Source organism: Triturus cristatus, chromosome 11 (assembly GCF_964204655.1).
Source record: "Triturus cristatus chromosome 11, aTriCri1.1, whole genome shotgun sequence".
Classification (NCBI taxonomy): domain Eukaryota; kingdom Metazoa; phylum Chordata; class Amphibia; order Caudata; family Salamandridae; genus Triturus; species Triturus cristatus.
Window position 1 is genome coordinate 496,777,616 of NC_140594.1, and position 26,879 is coordinate 496,804,494.

Here is a 26,879-nt window from a genome sequence, read left to right on the forward strand (position 1 = left end):
CTTCCTGCTGTTCAAACCCATCATGCAAACCTTTTGAAAGTCTGGGAAGCTGCGAAACTTGAATTGCACAAGGCTAAAGAATCCATGAAGCAGCAAGCCGACAAGCATCGTCTTCCTGCTCTTGAATACAAAATAGGAGACAAAGTATGGTTAGCCACCAAAAATCTAAGATTAGAGGGGCCCCGCAAGCTACAACCCCGCTATATAGGACCCTATACCATCAATAGAGTCATTTCTCCTGTTAATATGAAACTGGATCTACCTGCTGGAATACAAATCCACCCAGTATTCCATACAGCCTTACTGAAAAGACATATTGTCCCCACTGACACTGAAGAACCCCCTCCTCCTGTCCTGGTAAATGGGGAATTGGAACATGAAGTAAGGAAGATAGTAGATTCTCGTAGGTATAGAGGTCAGCTCCAATATTTAATAGACTGGGTGGGATACGGCCCTGAAGACAGGTCTTGGGAACCTGCGGAAAACGTCCATGCTCCCGTTTTGGTGCGTAGGTTTCATGCCCTCTATCCCACAAAACCCCGTCCGGTGAAACGACCTTTGGGTGGGAGAACTGTTAGACAGCAAGCATCATGCATCATACAGTGTAGAGTAGGGACGATATAGAGATTTGCTCTTTGTGAAATTGCAGCACTTTTCAGACGGTCCCTGAGCGTTGCTCTCGAGGCGGAGTTTGTGGATACTCCCCAACATTCAAAAAGGAACGACAGCAGGTGAAGCCTTTGCTTGGCTTACGAGTCACGTCGTGTACACCCCTGCTACCTTGAAGCTCTGAATCCGTATGTATCCAGCCTTGTTTCCTTAATCCTTGGAGCGGTACAAGAAGTACGCTGCCTATCCTTTTATTTTTCTCCGAACTCGCATTCAACCGGGTGCCTTCAGTACGCGAGTTCTCTGCTGAATCAACTTTCCGGTTGTGCCGGTTCTCCGTGGAAGAGAACCCTCTATCCTCCTTTCCCTGCACTGAGCCTGTGCATAAGTTCAGAAGTCACAACTTATGCCTTCCTCATGAATATCAGCCTCTCCTATGAAACCGCCAGCGTCGCCCATTTGAACTATAATTAAAGCGACCAACGAACTCAGGATTCTCTCTGCCTCATATACTGGTCAGACCGCTTTGTCGCTTATGGAATCCTTCCGAACACTGTGAAACTGCAAGTTCTGTTTGTCTTTTTCCGATTTCGTCTCAAGGTACGAGACGCGATCGTTGGTTTTAGTTTGATTCTCCGATACATTGTATCTCTCAACGCACGCTTCCTGAGCGTTTTGTTTTGACTTTGGTGATACATTGTATCTCACAACGCACGCTTCCCGAGCATTTTATTTTGACTTTGAGGAGCGAAGAACTATCGCACCTGGTAACTAACTTCCTGTATACTGAGGACAGAAAGCAGCATTTATTTTGGAATAACGGGCCGATCCTTGCTTTACCGGACTACAGTTGCCCTTCCTGTGTTTTGCCTTGGACATATCTACTGCTGCAGCTGGTTACGTCTGTCCTTCCTCCATTCTCTACAACTGCATCTGGAGGTTGCCTTTATCCTCAGGAGATCTTATGCCGGTGAGTGTGGTCTTAATTTCCAAAGAGCAAATACCTCTATAAGTTACAACTAGTGGTACTGTTTAGTCAGGAATAGGAGAAGGAGCACATTTTGTAATTGTCCTATTCTTCTTTCTATAGGTTGCCACCATTCCTGTTTTAGGACCATATCATTAATTCGGCTGGGGAAGTTAAACACGCCACCTCCAGATATCTCATCCCCACATCTCCTCGAGTCAGTTTATGAGTGTGGAAGTAAAGTTACGGGTCACATGCATACGGTGGTTTGAGGAAAGTGGGGAATTTATCATCACTCCCGTGGACTGAGCCCCGCTGGATTTGAGGTTAGTGGTATCGGCGACATCATGGGAGGATACAAAGTTCCAAAAGGAGACACTACTAAGTGTATTCACCACTGAAAAGCCAGCCCTTCTAAAGGACACCAACAGGAACCAATAAAAAAGATGGTCGTTTTTTCAAGCCCTTATCCCAGATACTGCATGTCTCGAAGACCTAAAAAGTAACAAGTGACACAGATTTACGTATCTAGAGAAACTTCTGTTGGCAAAGGGTTGGAAGAAGTACTGAAGGAGAAATCCCAAACTTAGGGGTCTATTACGATGGGGTAACGGCAAAAGGGACCACCCGCCATATGTGCGGCAGTCCCGCTATTGAAATTAGGATGCGCCCGCCACACTGCATTTTTCACATTGCGGTGGGCGGTGCTGCCAGCAGCACCCGCCGCAATGCAAAAAAGGCATGTTGTGGATTTGCATGCACAACGTGACAGGCACCGCGCGGTGCCTGTCACTTTGTGCATGCAAATGCAGGGGGGTACCATAGGTACCCCCCGAGTCCCCCCCCACACCCCGAACACCCTGGGGCCCCGCAATAGGCCCCCAAAGAAAAGACCACATGCCTTTCCATGGCAGAGTCTCCGCCATGAAAGGCAATTTACCGCCATCATACTAATATGGATGGCAAGCGGGAGGGTTAGTGGCAGCACAATGGCTATGATGGGCAAGAAGGAGGGTGCAGGGGCATGCGCAAAGGACCATGGAGGATAGAAGGGAGGGTCAGGACCTGGGCACAGACAAGAGAGTTCAGGGGAAGGGGCCTCACAACAGACCACGTGGGGTAGGCAGGAGGAGCAGTTGCAGCACAACAGACCAGGGAGGGCAGAAGGGTGTGGCAGTAAAATGGACCATGGAGGACAGGAGGAAGGGGATAGGGGCATGGCATGTGGACAGGAAGGGTGGAGATGGCAGGGACAAGTTACAGTCATCTGACAATGCTAGGCAGGTGGGAGGGGAGTGGCAGCTCAACAGAACACTCAGAGTAGATAGGAGTGGCAGGTCCATGGAACATGGTGGGCAAAAAGGATGGAGCAGGCGCATGCACAAAGACATCGGAGGGCAGGGGGAAGGAGAATAGGGGCAGCAAGCTAAGCACAGAGGGCCCGATTCACAGAACTAACTTAAGACAAAATCCTAAACTTACTACCATTTTGGTATTCACAGAAGGCACTTACTCATTTTGGTATTCACTGAAGGCACTTACTCATTTCGGTATTCACAGAAGTTAGGACTCCTAACTTTAGGACTCCTAAATGCCGTCTGTGAATACCGAAAGTCTTAAAATTTGGATTTTTCTCAATTTAGTAGTAGTAAAGTTAGGACTCCTAACTGCCTTCTGTGAATACCGAAAGCCTTAAAATTAGGGTTTTTGCCAGTTTAGTAGTAGTAAAGTTAGGAGTCCTAACTTTAGGACTCCTAAACTGAGAAAAATCCTAATTTTAAGACTTTCGGTATTCACAGAAGGCATTTAGGAGTCCTAAAGTTAGGACTCCTAACTTCTGTGAATACCGAAGTGACTAAGTGTCTTCTGTGAATACCAAAATGAGTAAGTGCCTTCTGTGAATACGAAAATGGTAGTAAGTTTAGGATTTTGTTTTAAGTTAGTTCTGTGAATCGGGCCCCCAGGCTTTTTCCTCTTACACACACTTGGAAAGGTGAGGAAACAGTAAGCCTATTCTGGGGAGGCAAATCTTTATGGAACATTCTCAGGTTTACAAGGTCTTGTAAATCTGGGAATGTGTCATAATCCATGGGTGTTGCGTGGGAACATCCACGCACCACCCATGTAAACCCATGTAAACACCTCCCTGCTGCAGATTAACGAGTATTATGCAAGTGGATTTACAACAGAACCACAACCTCTTGCTTCACTAGGCCTGCCAACTTGTGAAGTGCCACCGATGAGAATCCCAGGACCCAATATCTTTCTGTATCTGGGGTCCTTCCATGGTTCCATGCTTTTTGATGTCATTACTTCATCAGTAGCTCCATATACCCCAATATCTTGATTTTAGAAGTACCTAAGCTAAAATAATTTTCCTAGACAGTTCAGCCATTCAAATAATATCCAAGGTAATAAATGTGCAATATTATTATCATTTGTGTTAGATCTGGCACCATTGACGTGGGTCTCCCTTCCCTTTTTTCGCTATGCCTTCTCTGTTGTTGACATGTTTTTGTTGGTTTAGATTCTTTGGGCACTTTGCCACTGCTAATCAGTGCCAAAGCACAAGTGCTCCCTATGATAAAGTGATGTATGGATTAGTGACTCCCTGATTGGCTTATTTTGATTTACTGTCAGACCCTAGTACAGTGCACCATGTGTGTGCCCAGGGCCTGTAAATCAAATGTTGCTGCTGGGCTTGCAGCACTGGTTGTGCCACCCACCGGAGCAGGGCGGAAAGTGTGTCTCAGGTTTGCCACCGCAGCGCCTGTGTGCAGTCTGGTACTGCCATGTCGACCTGGTAAGTGCACCCACTTACCAGTCCCCAAACCTTCACTTTTCTGCATGTTAGTGACCCCTAAAGTAGGCCTGCGGGCAGGGTGCATTGTAAGTAAGCGGTAGGACATTACCTGATGTGTGTGGCATGTCCTGATAGTGAATTACAGTCAATTTAGTTTTTCACTATTGCAAGGCTACCTGTTCCCATAGGCCACAATGGGCAGTTTGATTATAACATCCTATAATCCTAACTGAACAAGGGAACATAGTAGAGAAACAAAATTATTATGCCTGAATTCAGAATGATAAAATACATCTTTTAGTGAAGATGGTTTTAACATTCTGTGTTTGAAAATAGCACTTTTAGAAAGTAGGTATTTTCTTGTCTAACCATCAAGCCTGCCTCTGCTAGCTTGTGTATTGTGTGTCTGGGTTTGTGAGTGACAGGGGCTGGGGGACTCCAGAAGACAGGGTGAGTCAGCACTAGGCTGAATAGACCTATCTGCATTGGGAGTGGTGGGAGGGGTAGCACCTGGGCCTGAATAGGGCTGTGCCTGACTTCCACAATGCTGGCTCCACCTCCTGTGGTGCGTCTGATGACCCTGGCCTACACTGTCAAAGGAAAGAAGGGGTCCTGTAAATAAAGTGCTCCAGGACTGAAAAGAACTGGTTTGGACTAGGCGCAGACACTCTCTGCCTTCAGAGACAAAAGATTTGCTAGTATAAATATTGGGACCCAGACCCCAAGATTTTAGATCACTTCTGGGAATTAAGACAAGACTTTGATGAGGAAGAAGAACTGGGAAACTGAAAGAGGAGACTGCCCCTAAGCTGTGTGTTGTTGGGGTTGGCCTGCAGTGGTTTCTTCATTGCCAAAGAAAGGAGAAAAGGACTGAGTGTGCTTTCATCATCTTGAGGAAGATCTCCAAGGGCTTGAACTTGAGCTTGCCTCTTGCCTGAAGTCTCAGGGATACAAGACTTCACCCCTTCTGCTTGCCTGCACGTACAACTGTGGTTTTAGCTGCTGCAGAAGGAACTTGCAACACCGACGCTGGCGAGCATCGTCACCTTCTGCACTGAAGCCGTGAGCGCTGCTCCGACTTGCACCGTAGACCCACCATCAGCCGCCGTGCCACATCGACGCCAGCGAACAACACCGTAACCTGCCCGAAGCCTTGACCGCTGCTCTGACTTGTGCCGTGGTCCTGACACCGGCTGCTGTGCCACATCAACTCCGAAGCTGACATCGACATTGCGGAGCCGATCCTCAACGTGGGTGACCGAGAATCCATCGACAGCTTGATATCGTAAGGAACCGTGGTTTCGGCGCCATCGTCACGTAACCTCCCTGACGCAGTAAGGAACCGTCGTCTCACCTCCCCTGCGGTGCAGTAAGGAACCGAGTCTACCCCTCCCCTGGGGTCGTAAAGAACCGTCATCGCGGAGCGCCAACAAAGCCGCACCTTCCCGACGCCGTGAGCTGTCTTTGTTTTTCATCGCTTTTACAAAGTACTGTTCTTTGGGGGGTCTGCTTGACTTCGGGTACAGTATTGTGGATTTTTGTCATTTGAGTCTTGTGTTAAGTCTATAGAAAAATACTTATTTTTATAATACAACCTGTGTGGTGTCCATCTGCAGTGTTGTCACTGTATTACTGTATGTGTTCACAAATTCTTTAAACACTGCCTCTGAGATAAGCCTGTCTGCTCGTGCAAAGCCACCAAGAGGGTGAGCAGGGGTTATTTTAGTAGTTTATCCCCCTTCCCCTGACTAGAAACAAGGGTCCCTATTTGGACAAAGGTGTATACTATTGCCAACTCGAGACCCCCAGTTCTAACATTGGTGGTCAGCGGTGGGATTCTGGACTTGCATTTGTGACTCACATACAGTGATTGGTGTACACTACTAGTGAGTGCAGACCAAACACAACCACATACATTTGGGGAATTTTTTTTTCTGGGACTATTTTTTGAGAACTGCCAATTCTTACCATGGAGAGACCAGCATCCAACGCATCCACAGATTTAGATTTCGAAGAAGAGAGGATTGATACCTACACGGTGCCTCACCTTAAAGCTGTTGTTAGGCAACTCAAAATCCCCAGGAGGCCTAGTCAGGAAAGAGAAATACCAAAAGGTGCTGAGGGCCTGGTTGGAATCTAGGAATGCCGGTGAGCATCCTGAAGAGCCTCTCATGGAGGGGGAGAATGTGGAAGGGCCATTGAGCCTGGTTGGGGGGGAAGCACCTTCCAGGGCAGCAGCAGCGTTTCTTCGAGGGGTCTGTCTCCAGAAGAGCTGGAGGACAGGGAGAAAACCAGGATGCATGAATTGGACCTCACAAAGCTCAAGCTGGGGAAGGAAGATAAGGAATTGGCATTTCAGAGAGAAAAATTAGCACTAGAAGAGAAAAGGATGCTTTTAGAGCATTAAAGAAGGTTGAGGGAGCTGGATCTGAAAACAAAATGTTTAGAAAATCCTCCCTCTGGTGGCAGCGCACCGTCCATGCCTGTGGAAACAAGGCTGTATATACCTAAGGATGTGGTAAAAGAGATTTATAAGAATGATGACATTGGTCAGTGCCTATGAGGTAGCCATGTCCTCCCACCGGGTCCCTGAGAAGGATTGGGGAGCGGGGTTGTGGGGACGGTTCCTTAGTGAGTGGCGGTATACCCTGTTAGACTTGCCGTATGAAGTCCACAATTCTTATAGTCATATGAAGGAAGCATTGATGTCCAAGTATGGGTTGACTCCTGAACTGTATAGGCAAAGGTTTAGAAATTGCAAGATGTTAGCGTCCAGTACTTGGGTGGAATATGTGACTTTCTTCTGCAGAGCATTGGATGGTTGGGTGAAGGGTAGCAAAGTGAATGATTTTGACGCACTCTTTGATCTGATTGCATGGGAGCACATGTCAGGACATTGTGTTTCCAGAGCTACGCGAGCACCTTATTGATAGGAAGCTTTCTGAGGAGGTGGACCGCTGGGTGAGCACCCGGATCCACAAGGGGCACATGGGAGACTCCGCCAAAGGTGGGCAGGGTCCCCAGCAGAAGAGTGGGGGGGACAAGGGTAAACAGATGGAGTTCCAGAAAGGGCCCCAAAGTAATCCCTAAGGGAACCAAGGGAAGGATTCTGAGCCTCCCCCTGAGAAGAAGGCAGGGGCCCGACAGTTAAGCATGTTCAGAGGAGGCCCAAGACCTATTTTAAGTGTGGTCTAGTGGGCCACTTGTGAGAATGTGCCATCTTTCTTGCATGGTATGCCCCCACTTTTTGCTGAATTGCTGAATGTACTTTGACTGAGTGTGCCCTAGACTCCTGCCAATCAGGTGCCCAGGGCCTATGTTCCTTCCCTAAAACCTAAGACCCAAATTGGCAAACCCTGGCCACATGTCAGCCCCTGGTAAACGGTACCATAGGTACCCAGGGCCTTGTGACCAGGGAAGGCCTCCAAGGGCTGCAGCACTATGTGTGCCACCCTTAGAGGCCCTGTACCCTAACACACATACACTGCCCTTGCAGGCTGATTGTCTGGGTACAAGACAAAACAAAGAGTCGACATGGCACACATCCCTGTGTGCCATGCCCACCACCTACACTGCCCTGGCATACATCAGCCACCCCTCTAGCTGGGTGCCCTATGCCAGTGGTGTTGGCACAGGAGCATGAGCCCTGTGCCCCTACAGAACCCAGGCCCATTCCTGGGCACTGTAAGTGCAGTGCTGCCATTTAAGAGTACATGGTGCTGAGAGCTCGTCAAACACAAACTCCACGGCCACTGTCAGAACAATCACAAAGTGGAATTAGCACATGTAGAGCATACACTAACTGTAGTATAAATTATAGATGTAGAGCACAACCAGTAACTACTGGTAAAAGGTAGGAACACACTACGCAATCATAATCACATTAGGCCTAGAACGCTGTATGTAATCACTGTAGGCATACACACCTGAGATCTAAAAACCATTAGCATAACGCATTACGCACTTAGCATCACAAGCATAAATACATTAGGTAATACCTGAAAGCATGAGCACCAGTCGATATAAGACATATAATCAATGTGGAACACTACCAGTGATTACTGGCGGACACTGGACTCAGTAGTAGAACCTGCAACATAAAACATATTATGCCATCAGCATTACTTCAGGCGCAAACCACCTTATGCGCCACTTTAGAACTCTGCGCCCTATGTCCAGTAGAGTCAGGGCGTAAGCTGCCAAGGCAGCAAAAGTGTGCAAAGTACTGGCCTAAACGTGGCAGCTGCTCACTACTTGCTGGGCAGCTGTGTACATGAGCATGGGCACCAGTGTGCCCCCTGAGCCCCTCTCGGGGACTCTAACTGAAAGACAAAATGCCCCAAAGCGTTGCAGCTGCCTGCGCTCTCGCAGGACAGCTGGAAGAATGCGCAAATACTGCCTGGCACTCCTGGTGCCTCCTGGGCCCCCACTGGGGCTTTTCAACACAATCTGCCCCTACACTGCAGTGGCCCGCTACGGCGGCGCCACTGAGGGAAACTTGGCCCCAGCACTGGGGACGAACTAGTCCTCAACGTTGAAGTCCCACTCTGGGACTCGGAAACCCAACCATTGACCACTTGGGGCCCCACTCGGGGGGCTCCTGGAAATAAAAATGCCCCCAAGAGAAAGACTGGGGCTGGCACTCCAGGGCCTACTGAACCCCCACTGGGGCTCCTAATACAAATCTGGCACTGTTGGAGCGGCCCGCTGTCAGGTGCGGGACCACTCAGACAGCAGAAGGGAAGCCCCTGCTTACCGGACTCCTTCGGCTCTGATTGCTCCGGTGGGCCTTTACTTCGCGGGGCTCTCCACACAACACGGGAGCCCCGCCAGCAGCTGCAGCACTTCTCCTCTTCTCCGCTGTGCTACGGGGCTCTCCTTCGCTCTCTGGAGCCCCGGGGGGAGATGCCGAGTCTGTTCCCGCGATCTCTCTGGCGCCGGGACTTCCTGCCTCTGAAGTGCGTCACGACGACGGAGGGGTGGGAGTCCCGGTTGCCAGGCAACACTTCAGCGTACCTCGGGCACGCGGCGGTGAATTCTTCTCTCCTTCCTTCACCGAAGCGCGGGGTGGGCTCCCGCCTTCACTCAAATTAAACACAATGGCGGGGTGGGCACCCGCCACAACAGCACGCCAGCAGGGTGGGCACCCGCCACAACGAACACAACGGCAGGGTGGGCACCCGCCGAAATCACAAGAAAAGCAGCAAGAGGCGGAAATAATGAAATAAGCGGGGTAGGCTCCCGCCTTCTCGCTTACAATGCGGCCGGCAATGCGGGGTGGGCTCCTGCGCCGTAAATAAGTATAATTGCGGGGGAATCTCCACGCCGGGGATTCCCTTACACAGATGATTGCAGCTTCGTGCTGCTGTTGGAAATCGAAGCGCTGCTCCTCGTCGGCGAAAAAAAAATTGCGCACTCATCAGAAAATAAAGATATAGCGCTTCCCAGGCACTTGAAATCCCAATATCCAGGGAAAAGAATGGGGCGCTCTGGCCAGCAGTAAAGAGCAAAGTGCTCTTTCAAAGTAAGTCAAAGTTCAGGGGGCACAAGGCTGGGCTCAGGCAGGCCAGCACACAGGGCCCTCCAGCAGGGAGGCAGTCCCTTGTGGCGGTTCCTCCTGGAGCCCAGCAGTAGCAGACCCCAGTGTCAGGACCAGCACCACAGAACACCATCATGGGGTCACAGCCCCTTCTTTTATACACACTTTTCCTTTGTTTCCCCAGCACAGGGCTGGGGGAAAACCAGATGCAACTGGTTTGGGGGAGCTTTGGAGCACTTTGTTTTGCTCAGCCCCTCTCCCTAATCACAGGACAGGCTAGGGACATCAGACGCACCACAGGAGGTGGAGCCAGCCTTGTGTAGGGAAGGCACAGCCCTATTCAGGTCCCAGGTGCAACTCCTCTCTCCCATCTACATGCAGATCTCTCCATTCACCACCGGGCAGACCCATCCTGGCTCCTGGAATTCCCCACACCATCCAGCCCCTGTCAATCACAAGCCAGACATGCACTCCACATCAGGCAGGCAGACACACAACACACAGAAATGCCAACTTCTAGAAGAGGCACTTCTCCTATAGTTATAATAAATCTGCGCACATCATTGCGCAGCATTTATTCTTACGAGTTCGCACATACTAAACTTGACCCTGCACTCCTCTCACATCAGGAATTACCATGGACACACATATCCCCCATGCATTCCTATGGGAGGGCAGGCCAGTCTCCCTAAAGGTAATACAGAGCGCACGCACTTTACACTGGGACACAGTGCTAAAGTGCCTAGAGGCCTAAGACCACTAACACTACATAGGGAAAAAGGCTATGATAAATGCAAAAAGTTTAGGGGTGAACCTGCCAAAAGGGCCAGGTCCAACAGGTATCAAACTTCTCAGCACATTAAACCCGCACTGATGCCAGTGTGGGATTTAATGTACCAAGCACCACAGAGGGCATCTTAGAGATGCCCCCTGAAACCTAACCTACAATCCACGTCTGGTCTGAGAGGCTGCCTAGGCTGCCACACAGCAGACATGTTGCTGGACCCCTGGGTAGGAGAGCCCTTACTCTCCTGGGCCTGCAACAATGCACATCCTGGGCGAGGTGCTAGGTGTCCTCCCCCAGGATGGACAGGGGGAAGCTTCAAAGGCATGCTGCCTCTGTGAGCTTCCCCAGGCCACTTGCAGCCCCCACTCTGGCGGGAAGCCTGGCCGGAAACCCCAAATAAGGACAGGGGATGTGCCAGCCTGCCAACCCCACCCCTCAGGTGGTGGAGGCGAGGTGAAGCACATCTCCGGGCACTCGCCATCTTGAAGACGGGAGGCCCTACCCAATCAGGACTAGGCTACTGCCCCCCTCCCGTAGGAGAGTGGCAGAATAGGGGGTGTACCCCCCCAGGACAGGGACCCATTGGTCCCTGCCCTTTACCTACCTGTAACACCCCTAAATCTAGTATTTAGAGGCACCCTGAACCTTCCTTCCCCAGATTCCAGATTCTGAAATACAAAGAAGAGCAAGAAGAAAGAAGACCTGCGCTGCAGCTGCTAAGAAGAGGAAGAAACCAACTGCTTTGGCCCCAGCCCTACCGGCCTGTCGACCCTCGAACCTGCTCCTGCTACAACCCGGCACCTCTTGTGGCCAGCAACCTCACAAGCCCCGGAAGACCTGGCTACCTTTTGGCTCCAAGCACCTGGGACTCCCATGAGTAGAGGCTCTTCTCAAAATCAGCTTCTAATCCCTGGCATCAGCCTGGAACCGCGAACCCTGCACACTCTGCACCCGCCAAGCCTGGCCTGTGCTGGAGTGAAGACCGCGAGGATGACCCCCCGGGGACTGTGACCCCGAGTCCGGCACCCAAGGACTTCCCTCGACGCTCCTGACGACGCCTGCAGCCTCAGAACCAGGTACCCCCCCAACCGCGATCAACAGAGGGTAAGATTTCCCGACACCAAAAGGAACCCCTGCACCAAGCGCCCTGCGGCCCCCTGTGCCCAACTCCTGGGTACTTACCTATCCTCCAACTACCCAACTTACCTCTCGAAGTGGTGGTGGCACCTGAAGAATCTTCGTGCCCGAGCTTGCAGCCTTTTTCCAAACCGAAGCTTTCCCATTATTGAGCGCCCGAAGGCTCAAAAGCACCCTGCACCCAGCCGCCTGAGTGGCCCTGGCAGTGTAACCTCTACACCTATCTACTTCCCCATTTGCCCTGTGCAAGTGACCAGGAGCCCAGCTCCCACAGCCGCGTGGCCTGATAGTCAGCAGCCACCAACCAAGGCCCCCCTGCCTCCCATAGGATAACATTGGGCCTAACTCACTCTGCACCCGGCTGCCCCTGCGCCGCTGAGGGTGTAACAACTGTACCTACCTGACCCTGGGAGACCCCTGAGTCTGTGCCCAGAACCTTAACTCTGCCAGTGGAGTACTTACCCAAAAGCCGATAACTCAAATTTCTCCATAGGGTAACATTGACTGGTTTCTTCAGAAATTTCTTCTAAGTGTGGAGTTTCTAAAACTTAAAATATTCACCAAAGATCAGCCAAGAAACGAAAACGAAAATGCTCACCCGTTTTTAGGAGAGATCCCAGTGCTGTATCTTGGTGCCCAGCACTGACCCTGAAAAATATTCACAACCGTACTAACCAGTAACCCAATTTTCTTCCATTGACTGTTTTTCTGTGAAATTTCTTCTAAGTGTCGATTTTTGCAAACTTGAAATATTCTTTAAAACCGTGCTAACTGCGAAAACGTAATTACTTACCTGTTTTAGATAGAGGTCCCAGTACTGAGTCTAGGTACCCAGTACTGGATTACAAAAGTAACATACGAACAAGTTACTTACCTTCGGTAATTATATATCTGTAAGAAACATTAGTTAGTTAGATTCCTCACCTTAGAATATCCCCAGGCGTCAGGCTGGATCAGGAAAGATTTTTCGTCAGCAATACCCTTGGCGTCGCTAGGCGTCGTTTGTGGCTCCGCGTCCGTCGTCGGGGTCGTGATCGCCAGGATGACGTCGTCGGAGTACTTAGACGCCGCTCTGACGCGCTGACGTCAGTTCTTGTACATAGCTTTCCGCGCCAGGAACACAGAGCCATGCAAGAGACTGACACTGGTGCCAAAATATTCAAGGGCCCTGAAAGGGATGACCTCAACCCTAGATATCGGTTCGCAGAACGGGGAGGTTAGGTGGGGCGGTGAGGAATCTAACTAATGTTTCTTACAGATATATCGTTACCGAAGGTAAGTAACTTGTTCATCTGAAAGAAACACGTTAGTTAGATTCCTCACCTTAGAATAGATACCCCAGCAATACCAACCCCGGTGGTGGGTCTGCGACCCAAGATCACACCAGAAAGTCCTGGAGAACAGAATGGCCAAAGAAGCCGTCTCTCTGGACTTGGCTGTCCAGGCAATAGTGTTTGGCAAACGTGTGCAGCGAGGCCCACGTTGCTGCCTGACAAATGTCCTGCAAGGGGGCTCCCCGGCCCAGGGCAGTGGTCGCGTGGAATGGGCCCTCAGCCCAACAGGATGTTCCTTTTTAGCTAAGGAGTAACAGGCCTTAATACACAAAACGACCCACCGAGTGATGGTGCGCTTGTGCACCGCCCGCCCCATGTAGCCAACAAAGAGTTGGTCATCCACCCGGAACTGTTTGGTGCGGTCCAGATAGAAGGACAGTGTCCGTTTTGGGTCCAGACGGTGTAGCCTCTCTTCCTCTTTCGAGGGATGCGAAGGCGGAAAGAAGGTGGGCAGCGTAACAGACTGTCCGATGTGAAAGGCAGTTACCACCTTAGGGAGAAAGGAAGGACGAGTCATGAGAACAACTTTGTCCGGATGGACAGAAAGGAAAGGAGGCTTAGAAGAGAGAGCCTGGAGCTCACTCACCCTTCTAGCAGAGGTGATGGCAACCAGGAAAGCAGTCTTAAGCGTCAACAGACGAAGGTGACAATTATGAAGTGGCTCAACGGGAGCGCACATCAGAAAAGTCAATTCCAGATTCAAATGCCACTGAGGCATTACGAAAGGGACAGGAGGAAACATATGAGTAATGCCCTTAAAGAAGCGAGAAAAAACAGGGGATTTGAAAAGAGAAGGCTGATCAGGAAGCCGTAAGAAAGCAGAAATAGCTGAAAGATAACCTTTAAGAGTGCCCAGAGCAGAGCCCTGCTGGGCCATGGAAAGAAGAAGAGGAGAACCTCAGAAAGAGGGGCGGAAAGGGGATCCACAGCCTTTGCTGTGGACCATGCCACACATTTGTTCCACCTGCAGGCGTATACCGATTTTGTGGAGGGACGCCTGGCTACCAGAATAACATTACAGACTTCAGGAGGCAAGTCAAATGGCATCAACTGCCGCCGCTCAATCTCCATGCATGGACGTGGAGGCTGGACAGGTTCGGGTGGAGGACCGTCCCCTGCTGCTGCGACAGAAGGTCCTCCTGAAGAGGCAGTCGTATCGGGGGATCGATCGATAGACTGAGTAGCTCGGGATACCAGTATCTTCGTGCCCAATCCGGAGCCACCAAGATGACTTGGGCCCGGTCGCGCTTGATCTTCTTCAGCACTCTGGGCAGAAGTGGTATAGGCGGAAAGGCGTACAACAGACCGCAACTCCACTCGTGACAAAAGGCGTCCCCGAGCGAGTGCCGCCTTGGAAACTCCAATGCGCAGAACTTCTGACATTGCACGTTCTCTTCGGTGGCGAATAGATCTAACCAAGGATCTCCCCACTGCTGAAAGAGGCCTTGCGCCACGTCCGAGTTTAGGCGCCATTCGTGATCCATCATGCACCGGCGGCTGAGTCCGTCTGCTCTGGCGTTCAGAGAGCCCGCCAGATGTTGAACCACCAGGGTGATGACCCGATGTTCCAGCCATGTCCAGAGGCACAGAGCCTCCTGACAAAGGGTCCACGACCCCACCCCGCCCTGTTTGTTTCAATACCACATGGCGGTGGTGTTGTCTGTGAACACCTGCACTACACTTCCCCGGACCGAGGGAAGGTATGCCTTCAGTGCAAGTCGGATCGCCCTCAGCTCCAGAAGGTTGATATGGAGCCGAGACTCCGCCGGAGACCAGAGTCCTCTGATCTCCGCCTCTCCCATGTGGCCCCCCCATCCCGGGAGGGACGCATCCGTCACTACTACGTGCTCCGGTTGGGGTAGGGAGAGGGATCTGCCACTGACCCAATCGCGGTTCGTGAGCCACCACTGCAACTGTCTTGCAGTGCCCTCCGAGATCAAGACATGGTCAGACAGGTTGCCCCGATGCTGGGCCCACTGAAACTTCAGGTCCCACTGCAGAGCCCGCATTTGCCATCTGGCGTGATGCACCAACAGGATGCAGGAGGCCATCAGACCCAGAAGCCGCAGCACCAACCTGACCGAAACCCGGGATGAAGGCCGAAAGATGGGAATCAGAGCCTGAATATCCCAGACCCGCTGTTCCGGAGGATAGGCCCGGAACTGCGCCGAGTCCAGAACCGCTCCGATGAAGAGAAGCTTCTGGCAGGGACTCAGATGTGACTTTGGCACATTGATGGAGAACCCCAGCAAAAGCAAGAGGTCGGCCGTAGTCTGGAGGTGGGAGACGACTGCCTGGGGCGAGCCCGCCTTCAACAACCAGTCGTCGAGATAGGGGAAGACTGGAACCCCCAATTTGCGCAGATGAGCTGCGACCACCGCCATGGTGAGGCCGAAGGGGAGCACGGTAAACTGAAAATGCTCTTGGCCCACCGTGAACCGCAGGTAACGCTGGTGGGCCGGCAGGACGGGGATGTGGAAATAAGCGTCCTGCAAGTCCAACGCTACCATCCAGTCTCCAGGGTCTAGGGCAGCCAGAACCTGAGCTAAGGTGAGCATCTTGAACTTCTCCTTCCGGAGGAAGGCGTTGACGCTCCTGAGGTCCAAGATAGGGCGTAGGCCCCCTTTGCCCTTCTTGGGAACCAGAAAGTAGTGGGAATAACAACCACGACCTACTTCTGGACCAGGAACGCGCTCGATGGCCCCCTTGGGCAAGAGGGCCGTAACTTCCTCCTGCAGAAGTTGCAAGTGATCTTCCGAAATTCGGTGGCACTGCGGTGGCATGGCTGAAGGGGTCACCTCGAAGGGGAGGGGACAATTTGCAGCACCCACCTGTCCAATGTGATGGAACGCCAGTGGAGCAGGTGATGGCGAACTCTGCCTCCCACTGGCGTGGAATGGGCCTGAAAGCTCAGACTAGGAGGGCTTTGAGGCGGATGCTGCTGGGGTAGATGTGGACGGACCGGCACGTTGTCCCCCTGTACCGCCTCGGCGGAATCCATGTCCACGACCACGTGGAGGTTGGTTCTGCGGCCTGTGGCTAGGCGTACATGAGAGGGCACTCCTTCCTTGGCCACGAAAGGGGCGAAAAGCTGAAGTTTACGGGCGCGTACCGAGAGGCCCAAGGACTTGGCCGTAGCCCTGGAGTCCTTAAAGCGCTCAAGCGCACTATCCGCTTTGTCGCCAAAAAGGCGACTGCCATCGAAGGGCATGTCCATGAGGGTGCTCTGGACATCCCCGGAAAAACTTGTGTACCGCAGCCAGGCGTGGCGATGAAGTGCCACCGTGGTCGACATTGCCCTGCCCAGCGAGTCCGTTGTGTCCAGTCCACATCGGATTGCATGCCGTGCCGCATACCGCTCCTCGGCAAAAGCCTGAGTGAGTCGTGTCCGGGTCTCCTCCAGACACTGAGGCAGCACATCCTCCACCGTATGCCACAGGGAGTGGGAGTAACGGTCCAAAAGGCATGCAGTGCAACCCCAAACTAAGGGAGGAGAACAGTTTCTTTCCAAACTGCTCCAGCCTTTTGGATTCCCGATCCGGGGGAGCCGACGGGAAAGAGGTCTGGGAGGTAGAGGCCTGGATAACCAGGCTCTCGGGCGTGGGGTGCATGGACAGAAAACTGGGATCGCCCGGTGCAAGGCGGTGGCGCCGGGCCACGTTCCGGTCCACAGCCAGGTGCCCTTCAGAACGTGAACCAGTGCTTCATTAAACTGCAGCAGAGGCTCCGAGGAGCTTGCTGACGGTTGGAGCACTTCAGTGAGGAGATTAGTCCTCATGGCCACAGCAGGCAGCTCCAGCCCAAGGGCTTCGGCCGCCTTGCACAGCACCACAGAAAACGTAGCACCTTCCTCCGAAGCCACGGTCGGAGGAGAGTTGAAGCCAGTGTCAGGGGAGGTGTCAAGACCACTGGCATCCCCCAGTTCATCTGCCCAGTCCTGAGATAACTGGCCCTGCCGGGCCAGAGAGTCCTCAGACCCCTCCCAGTCGTCACCGTCATCCTGGTATACAGGTGGAATGATCGGAGCCGGGTGGAAGATGAAACTGCCACCTATCGGCGTCGGGTGTGGCGCCGGGCGTCGCCGCTTGGACGCCGGGCCCGGACCGAGACTAAACCAGGGAACGGCGTCGTCTGAAGGCGGCACCGGGGGTCGCACCAGAGGAGTCGGCACCGGCGGAGGGGTCGTGAGGTCGACCGGCGCCGACTGGGATCCAGGCCTGGATCCCTCGGGGACCTGCGGCGTCAGGACCGAAGTCGACGACGGTGTCGGGACCGGAGCCGCCGGCTCGCTAGGCCTCCCAGTCGAGCCTGCAGGGCCCGAAGGCGCGCCGGCAGGCGTTGACAGCGGAGCCAGATTCCTCATGGCCATGAGGAAGGCACTGACCTCCACCGGAGTCGCGTCAGTCCCAGGGACTGGAGGGTATGGGGACAGATGGGACTCCTGTGGCTCCGACGGAGCCGCGCGGGTGGTGACACCCGAACCCTCAGCCAAGTCGCGCGACCGGCGAGGGGAGCCAGAAGAGCGATGTCGCCTCTTCGACTTCTTGCTGTGCTTCGACTTACCGGATCGCGAAGACTTGGACCCCGGCGGTGGTGGCTGCGGCTCCGCGACCGGTCCCTCGAACTCCTCCTCGACCGGGACCTTGAACGGCGCGGAGCTGACTGCCGGAACTCGAGCAGCTTGCGGGACCGCTCCAGCCTAGCCTTCGAAGTCAAAGCCCGGCAGTCGAGGCACGACTTGGCATCGTGGTAGGCCCCAAGGCAATAGAGGCACCGGCGGTGGTGGTCCGTGACCGACATCAGTAGGTGACAGGAGTCACAAGCTTTAAAGCCAGGCATCCCTATCAGCACCAGAGTCGAGGTCGACGAAGAATGGAACCAAAAGAGTTAAAAAAATATTAGTCAAAAATTGACTAAAGGGTATGCTCTTCCCAGGTCGGCGCTTACTGGCGCGGAAAAAAGAAGAACTGACATCAGCGCGCGAGGGTGGCGTCTAAGTACTCCGACGACGTCATCCTGGCGATCACGACGTCGACGACGGACACGGAGCCACTGACGACGCCTAGCGACGAGCAAGGGTATAGCTGACGAAAAATCTTTCCGGATCCAGCCTGACACCTGAGGATATTCTAAGGTGAGGAATCTAACTAACGTGTTTCTTTCAGAATATACCTGCAACTTGCAATTTCTTCCATAGGGAATCATTGACTGTTTTCTATGAAATTTCTTCTAAGTGTCAACTTTTAAAATAGCAAAATACTGCCTAACAATCCTAGCAGTAACTAAGTCGACTTTTATCACTTGTTTCTAAGAACTGTCCCAGGACTGAATCTAGGATCCAGTCCTGGAATTACAAAAGTAATCCTGAGAGTAATCTATTGCAAATAACTTGAAACTTCCATTGAACTCAATGCATTATTGTGTTTAAAAATGTGTTGCCTATTGCAACAACTTGTAATTATTTACAAAAGCCAATTGCATATTGCAAAAGTATTTACCCAAAGCATCTCATTCTGAGAAAGTATATTTTAATACCTATTGTTGGTTCTAAAATGAAACAAGCATATTTTTTTTATATATAAACCATTGGCCTAGAGTTCAGTTATAGAGTGTGTGAAACCATTTGCTGACTGAGTGTGTACAACAAAATGCTTTACACTGCCCTCTGATACTGCCTTACTGCTCGACCAAGCTACCACTTTAGAGAGTAAGGTTATATCTAACTTTAGCCTCTGCCAAACCTCTGGGGACTGTGGACTCTGCACACACTGTACCTATTTGGGAACAGTAGATACAGAGCCACTTTCTCACATATGACCCCCAGGACCCAACTGCCTGATAACACTAAGAAATACAGGCAGTGGGTGACCATCAATGGCCAAAGGGTGGAGGCTCTGAGAGACACCGGAGCAAGTGTGATAGCTGTCAGTTGTCGGCTGGTGTCTGAAGTGCAGGTGATCCCGAATGCATTTTGCCCAGTAGTTGCCGCGGACAACTCAGAGAGCCACTGCAGAGTGGCTCAGGTTCCCTTTGAGTGGGGGGGCTCAGGTACCTTTCAAGTGGCTGTGAGGCCAGCCATGCCTGTAAACTGTATGTTGGGCAACAATTTGGAAAGTTCACATTGGGCGAAGGTGGAGAGAACGTCTTATCTGGAGATGTCGGGTCTGCCTGAGTGGGCGTGCGTGACCACGCGGTCTAAGGCAGCCAGTAGAGGTGTTCAAGAGGACTTGGAGCCTGAGAGGGTGACCTAGGTGCCTGCCTTAAAGTGAAGAGGCAGGGGGCACAGGAAACCAGCCCCCGTAGTTCCCATGGTCCAGGAGGAAGCAGAACCTGAGGGGACGCCATGGAACCTACAGGGGAGCAAGTAGCCGAACTGGGGGACCTGCCTGAGCTAACCCATTCGCAGCAAGAAGAAGTACCCTCCAGGAAGGAGCTTTGCGAGGCGCAGAACACGTGCCCTTCTCTTGTGGGTTTGCGGCAACAGACCACAAGCCAGGAAGCAGGTGATCAGTCTGTATCACATTGGATCTACAGGAGCAATCGTGTCCTGTATAGCAAGCCTAAGTTTGCTGAGCCGGGGTCAGCTCGTGTGCTGGTGGTACCCCAGCGCTTCAGAGCCTTCCTACTGGGGTTGGCTCATGATGTGCCATTGGCAGGACATCTGGGGTAGGGCAAAACCTTTGACAGGCTTGTCACCCACTTTTGTTTGCGCCAGATGCACAAGAGTTCAGACACTCATTGCAGATCATGTCAGACTTGCCAGGCAAATGGAAAAAGTGGGAGGGAGCATAAGGCTCCCCTCCAGCCATTCCCTGTGGTCAGCACCCCCTTTGAACGGGTGGGTCTTGACATTGTGGGGCCACTGGACCCCAAGACAGCCATGGGCAACAGGTTCATCCTGTTCTTGGTGGACCATGCCACCCGGTACCCGGAAGCCATCCCTCTTCAGACAGTGACGGCCCCCGAGGTAGGACGTGCACTGAGGGGGATTTTCTCCCGTGTGGGGTTCCCCAAGGAGGTTGTGTCTGACCATGAAAAAACTTAATTTCCAAGAATATGAAGTCCCTGTGGGAGAAGTGCGTGTAACGTACAAATTCAACACTCCTTACAACCCCCAAGGAAATGGGCTGGTTGAGAGATTCAACGGGACCCTGAAGGGCATGATTATGGGTCTGGAAGAACCCATGAGGTGTAAGTGGGACGTCCTCTTGCCATGCCTTTTGTTTGCTTACCGTGAGGTGCCAAAGAAGTCCTTAGGGCTCAGTCCCTTTGAACTGCTCTGTGATCACCCGGTAAGAGAACCTCTGAGTTTGGTGAAAGAAGGCTGAGAGAAAGCTCCCAGCGAACATTCCCAGGATGTATTTAGCTACATGCTGGCCTTTAGAAACTAAACTAGGTGATTCAGACAACTTGCTGAGGCGAATCTGGAATCGACCAGGAGGAGACGAAATGGTGGTATGATCAGAATGCCACTCTGATCAAGTTTCAGCCTAGAAAGTGTGGCTCATGGAGCCCGTGGAGCCTTGCGCACTCCAGGATAAGTGGACCGGACCATTTGAGGTGATGGAGCGCAAGAGTCAGGTCACTACTTGGTGGACTTGCGATTTCCCAGGAACCCTTTGTGGGTCCTACATGTCAACAGCCTGAAGCCCCATTTTGAGAGGTCCGAAGTGGGCATGCTCCTAGCAACAGATGATAGAATGGAAGAGTAGACAAAACCTCTTCCTGACCTCATGTCTGCAACAGAGCAAGATGGTTCAATGGAGGGTCTGAACCTCTATAACTCCCTGACACCTGAGCAGCAGGAAGACTGTCGCCGACTGTTGGGACAGTTTCCTGACCTGTTTTCCCTGACTCCTAGTGTCACTGATTGGTGCGTCCATGATTTGGACACTGGGGACAGTCTTCCTGTCAAGCACAAGGCTTACAGAGTGACTGACAGGGTCAGAGCTTCCTTCAAGGAGAAGGTCTCCAAGATGTTTGCATTGGGGGTGATTGAGTCCTCTCACAGCCCTTGGGCCAGCCCAGTGGTCTTGGTATCAAAGGCTGCCATGCCTGGTGCCACGCCCAAACTCCGGTACGGTGTGGACTACCGCAGACTCAATTCTGTCACCAGGACTGACATGTACCCCATCCAGAGAGCTGATGAGCTCATTGATCGGGTTAGGGCCTGCCCGGTACTTCAGCATGTTTGACTTAACGTCTGGGTACTGGCAGATCGCCTTGACTGATGGGGCCAAGGAGAGCTCAGCATTCTCCACACCAGATGGGTACTTCCAATTCTGGGCTATGCCCTTTGGGGTGAAGAATACCCCTGCCACCTTTCAGAGGTTGGTCAACCAGGTGTTGGTTGGACTAGAAAATTTCAGTGCCGCCTACCTGGATGACATTGCAGTGTTCAGCACCAGTTGGGAGGAACATCTGTGCCACCTCTGGGAAGTGGTGATGGCTCTGCGAAAAGCAGGCCTCACGATCAAGGCAAGTAAGTGTCAGATCAGGCAGGATTCCGTGGTGTACTTGGGACACCAGGTTGGGAGCGGCCAGGTGGCGCCCCTACAGCCCAAGATTGATACCATTCTGGCTTGGGAACCCCCCAAGACCCAGACAGAGGTAAGAGCCTTTTTTTAGGAATCACCGGGTATTACAGAAGATTCGTCAAGGTGTATGGCAGCATCATTGCACCCTTGACAGAGCTGACTTCCAGGAAGCAGCCCAAGAGAGTGGTTTGGACTGACACCTGTCAGAAAGCTTTTGATGCCTTGAAGACTGCCATGTGCACGGCCCCCCTGCTTCAGGCGCCCAACTTCTCAAAATAATGTTGTTCAAATCGACACTTTAGAACATGGTGAAGGGGCTGTTCTGGCACAGTTAAATGAGGAGGGCCTAGACCAACCTGTAGCCTTCATTAGTAGAAGGTTACTTCCATGGTAACAGAGGTGGAGTGCTATTGAGCGTGCGTTATTTGTTGTGGACTGGGCACCGAAAAAGTTGAAAGCATACCTGTTTGGGGATAACTTCCGGGTTCAGACAAACCACAGGCCCCTCAAATGGTTGAAGCAAATAAGGGGTGAGAACCAACAGCTGTTGAGGTGGTCCATTTTCCTACAGGGGATGGACTTTACGGTGCAACACCGCCCTGGTACTGAACACGCCAATGCTGATGGTCTGTCCAGTTTTTTCTGCCTTAGTGATGAGAACTCCCAGGAGGTAGAGTAGTTCTCCCCACATTTCAGCTAGAGGGGACACGTGTTGGACCTGGCACCATTGGCATGGGTCTCCCTTCCATTTTTTCGCAATGCCTTCTCTGTTGTTGACATGTTCTTGCTGGTTTAGATGCTTTGGACACTTTGCCACTGCTTATCAGTGCCAAAGTGCAAGTGCTCCCTAAGATAAATTGATGTATGGATTAGTGACTCCCTGATTGGTTTATTTTGATTTACTGCCAGACCCTAGTACAGTGCACTGTGTGTGTGCCCAGGTCCCGTAAATCAAATGCTGCTGGTGGGCATACAGCACTGGTTGTGCCACCCACCAGAGCAGCACAGAAAGTGTTTCTTAGGCCTGCCACTGCAGCACCTGTGTGCAGTCTGGTACTGCCATGTCGACTTGGTAAGTTCAACCACTTACCAGTCCCCAAACCTTCTCTTTTCTGCATATTAGTAACCCCTTAAGTAGGCCTGCGGGCAGGGTGCATTGTAAGTAAGAGGTAGGACATACCCTGATGTGTGTGGCATGTCCTGATAGTGAATTAAAGCCATTTTCATTTTTCACTATTGCACGGCTACCTGTTCCCATAGGCCAGAATGGACAGTTTAATTATAACATCTTATAATCCTAACTGACGCAGGGAACATGGTAGAGAAACTAATTTAGTATGCTTGAACTCAGAAATCTTTTGATGCCTTGAAGACTGCCATGTGCACGGCCCCCGTGCTTCAGGCGCCCAACTTCTCAAAATAATATGTTGTTCAAATAGACCCTTTAGAACATGGTGAAGGGGCTGTTCTGGCACAGTTAAATGAGGAGGGCCTAGATCAACCTGTAGCCTTTATCAGTAGAAGGTTACTTCCATGGTAACGGAGGTGGAGTGCTATTGAGCGTGAGGTATTTGCTGTCATCTGGGCACTGAAGAAGTTGAAAGCATACCTGTTTGGGGATAACTTCCGGGTTCAGACAGACCACAGGCCCCTCAAATGGTTGGTGCAGATGATGGGTGAGAATCCAAAGCTGTTGAGGTGGTCCATTTCCCTACAGGGGATGGACTTTACGGTGGAACACCGCCCTGGTACAGAGCACGCCAATGCTCATGGTCTGTCCAGATTTTTCCGCCTTGGTGATGAGAACTCCCAGGCATTAGGGTAGTTCTCCCCACATTTCAGCTGGAGGGGACACGTGTTAGACCTGGCACCATTGGTGTGGGTCTCCCTTCCATTTTTTCGCTATCCCTTCTCTCTTTTTGACATGTTTTTGCTGGTTTAGTTGCTTTGGGCACTTTGCCACTGCTAATCAGTGCCAAAGTGCAAGTGCTCCCTATGATAAATTGATGTATGGATTAGTGACTCCCTGATTGGCTTATTTTGATTTACTGTCAGACCCTAGTACAGTGCCCAGGGCCTGTAAATCAAATGCTGCTGGTGGGCTTGCAGCACTGGTTGTACCACCCACTGGAGCAGCACGGAAAGTGTGTCTCAGGCCTGCCACCGTAGCGCCTGTGTGCAGTCTGGTACTGCCATGTCGACTTGGTAAGTGGACCCACTTACCAGTCCCCAAACCTTCCCTTTTCTGCATGTTAGTCCCCCCTAAAGTAGGCCTGCGGGCAGGGTGCATTGTAGGTAAGAGGTAGGACATGCCCTGATGTGTGTGGCATGTCCTGATAGTGAATTACAGCCATTTTCGTTTTTCAGTATTGCAAGGCTACCTGTTCCCGTAGGCCAGAATAGGCAGTTTGATTATAACATCTTATAATCCTAACTGACCCTGGGAACATGGTAGAGAAACAAATTTAGTATGCCTGAACTTAGAATGGTGAAATACATCTTTTAGTGAAGATGGTTTTAACATTCTGTGTTTGAAAATACCACTTTTAGAAGGTAGGTATTTTCTTGCCTAACCATCCAGCCTGCCTCAGCTAGCTTGTGTATTGTGTGTCTGGGTCTGTGAGTGACAGGGGCTGATGGACTCCAGGAGACAGGATGAGTCAGCACTAGGCTGAATAGACCTATCTGCATTGGGAGTTGTGGGAGGAGTAGCACCTGGGCTTTAAAAGGGCTGTGACTGCCTTCCAAAATACTGGCTTCACCTCCCGTGGTGCTTCTGATGACCCTTGCCTACAATCACAAAGGAAAGAAGGAGTCCTGTAAACATAGTGCTCCAGCACTGCACAGAACTGTTTTGGACTAGGCACAGACACTCTCTGCCTTCAGAGACAAAGGATTTGCTAGAATAAATATTGGGGCTCAGACCCCAAGATTTTAGATCAGTTCTGGGAATCAAGACAAGACTTTGCTGAGGAAGAAGAACCGGGAAATTGAAGGAGGCGACTTCCCCTAAGCTGCGTGTTGTTGGGGTTGGCCTGCAGTGGTTGCTTCATTACCAAAGGAAGGAGAAAAGCACTGAGTGTGCTTTCATCATCTTGAGGAAGATCTCCAAGGGCTTGAACTTGAGCTTGCCTCCTGCCTGAAGTCCCAGGGATACAAGACTTCACCCATCCTGCTTGCCTGCTCCCAGAACTGTGGTTTTAGCTGCTGCAGAATGAACTTGCATCACCGACGCCGGAGATCGATGTTGTCTTCTGCACCGAAGCAATGAGCCCTGCTCCAATTTGCACCATAGACCCGACTCCGGCCGCTGTGCCACATCGACGCCAGCGAATGACACCGTAACCTGCCCGAAGCCGTGAGCGCTTCTCCGACTTGTGCCGTGGTCCCGACGCCTGCTGCTTTGCCGCATCGACTCTGAAGCTGAAATCGACATCGCAGAGCCGATCCTCGACGTGGGTGTCTGAGAATCCATCGACAGCACGACATCGTAAGGAACCGTGGTTTCGGCGCCATCGTGACGTCACCTCCCCGACGCAGTAAGGAACTGTCGTCTCACCTCCCCTGCGCTGCAGTAAGGAACCGAGTCTACACCTCCCCTGGGGTCATAAGGAACCGACACTGCGCAGCGCCAACAAAGCTGCACCTCCCCGACGCTGTGTGCTGTCTTTGTTTTTCATCGCTTTTCCAAGGTACTGTTCTTTGGGGGGTCTGCTTGACACCGGACCCAACGCCGCCCACCTCGCCGTCAGCGCTGTACTTTGGGATTTCTCCTGTCACGACGTCATAATAATTTCAGGTGGAGTTATTTGTTGCTAGAGACTGATTTTAAGTGAATAACCTATTTTTAAGCATGTCTTGAGTACAGTATTGTGGATTTTTGTCATTTGAGTCTTGTGTTAAGTCTATAAAAAATAGTTATTTTTATAATACAACCTGTGTGGTGTTCATCTGTAGTGTTGTCACTGTATTACTGTGTGTGTTCACAAATGCCAAGCTACCAAGAGGGTGAGCAGGGGTTATTTTAGTAGTGTATCCCCCTTCCCCTGACTAGAAACAAGGGTCCCTATTTGGACAAAGGTGTATACCATTACCGACTAGAGACCCCCAGTTCTAACAATATGTAACTAAAAGTAATCCATTCCAACAGTTTATTCAAAGTTAAAGTGAACCTTTATAGTACGGTACTTGCGGGTGTGCTTGTTATCATGTACTGAAGGAACATGTTAATTTCTTCCTAGGGCTATACAATTTAAATATGCATAACATACTAAAAACACAGGGATTATGCGATGCTTCAATACGTTATCATCCATACCTTTATCCCTTTGCCAGGTGTCTGTCTGTATTGTTCTGTTACTCTCTTTTGGTCCTCGACAAAGAGTAAATATCCTCCTGGCTTTGCGTAAACCCCACCTGAAACATTTTCTTGCACGGTCGATGAAAGGATCTGGAGCAGATCTCTGCAGATATCAGTGGACCGCTGCTCATTCTCCGCACAAAATTTTTCACATCTGTCTTTCATCATCTCCTGCATGAACAACAAATGTGATAATTAACGGGGGGATATGTACTGGATAGACAGAGTAGGTGCAATGTTTGTTTTTTTTAAAGTCCAGGAATAAATAAATCTTCCTCATTTGTTGCTTTTGTTGTGCATAATTAAACAGGGGAGACGCGGAGCAAACTGTGCTATTGAAAATGTGAAATTTCTACTACAATAGGATTGATGTGGCCTCTTCAGATCTGCAATAAGAGATTACGAAGAAACACAAACAAAATGGCTGATTCGTGAAATTACCCCCAGTCGCTTCTGAAACTTGTGATTTTCATCCTTAAAGGAGCGCTCCATGAAGATTTCGATGGCCTCTTTCTCACACTCAGCGTGAAGGTCTAGGAGCACCTTCACTGTCGCCGTTGGGAATTTCGCTCGTTCCCTCATCTGCTTCTCGTAGTGCGCGAAAGCCTCCTGTACTGCTGCAGAGTTCTCCATCTGTGCAAGAGCATGCACGGTGCTCTCTATGCAAGGCACGGTCCCGCTGCGAATGGCATCCACGTAAGTCACTGCCAGGTTTGCCAAAACTGAAAGAAAACCATAGCTTCAAATCGTAGGCACCTTCAAAACCGATGTACAATTATTTTGACCCCACAAATTACACAGCATCA

At 51.3% G+C, this 26,879-nt stretch overlaps 1 protein-coding gene across 4 annotated transcripts in view; it reads right to left on the reverse strand.

Moving 5' to 3' along the window:
- LOC146784474 (guanylate-binding protein 7-like) overlaps positions 1 to 26,879 on the reverse strand; it is a 622,481-nt gene that overhangs the window by 48,877 nt on the left and 546,725 nt on the right. For all 4 annotated transcript variants that reach the window (XM_085633263.1, XM_085633261.1, XM_085633262.1 and 1 more), the window contains 2 exons: positions 26,515 to 26,795; positions 26,032 to 26,244 (listed from right to left, as the gene is read on the reverse strand). In XM_085633263.1, the coding sequence (XP_085489389.1) occupies positions 26,032 to 26,244; positions 26,515 to 26,795 (494 nt within the window). The remainder of the gene's footprint in view (positions 1 to 26,031; positions 26,245 to 26,514; positions 26,796 to 26,879) is intronic.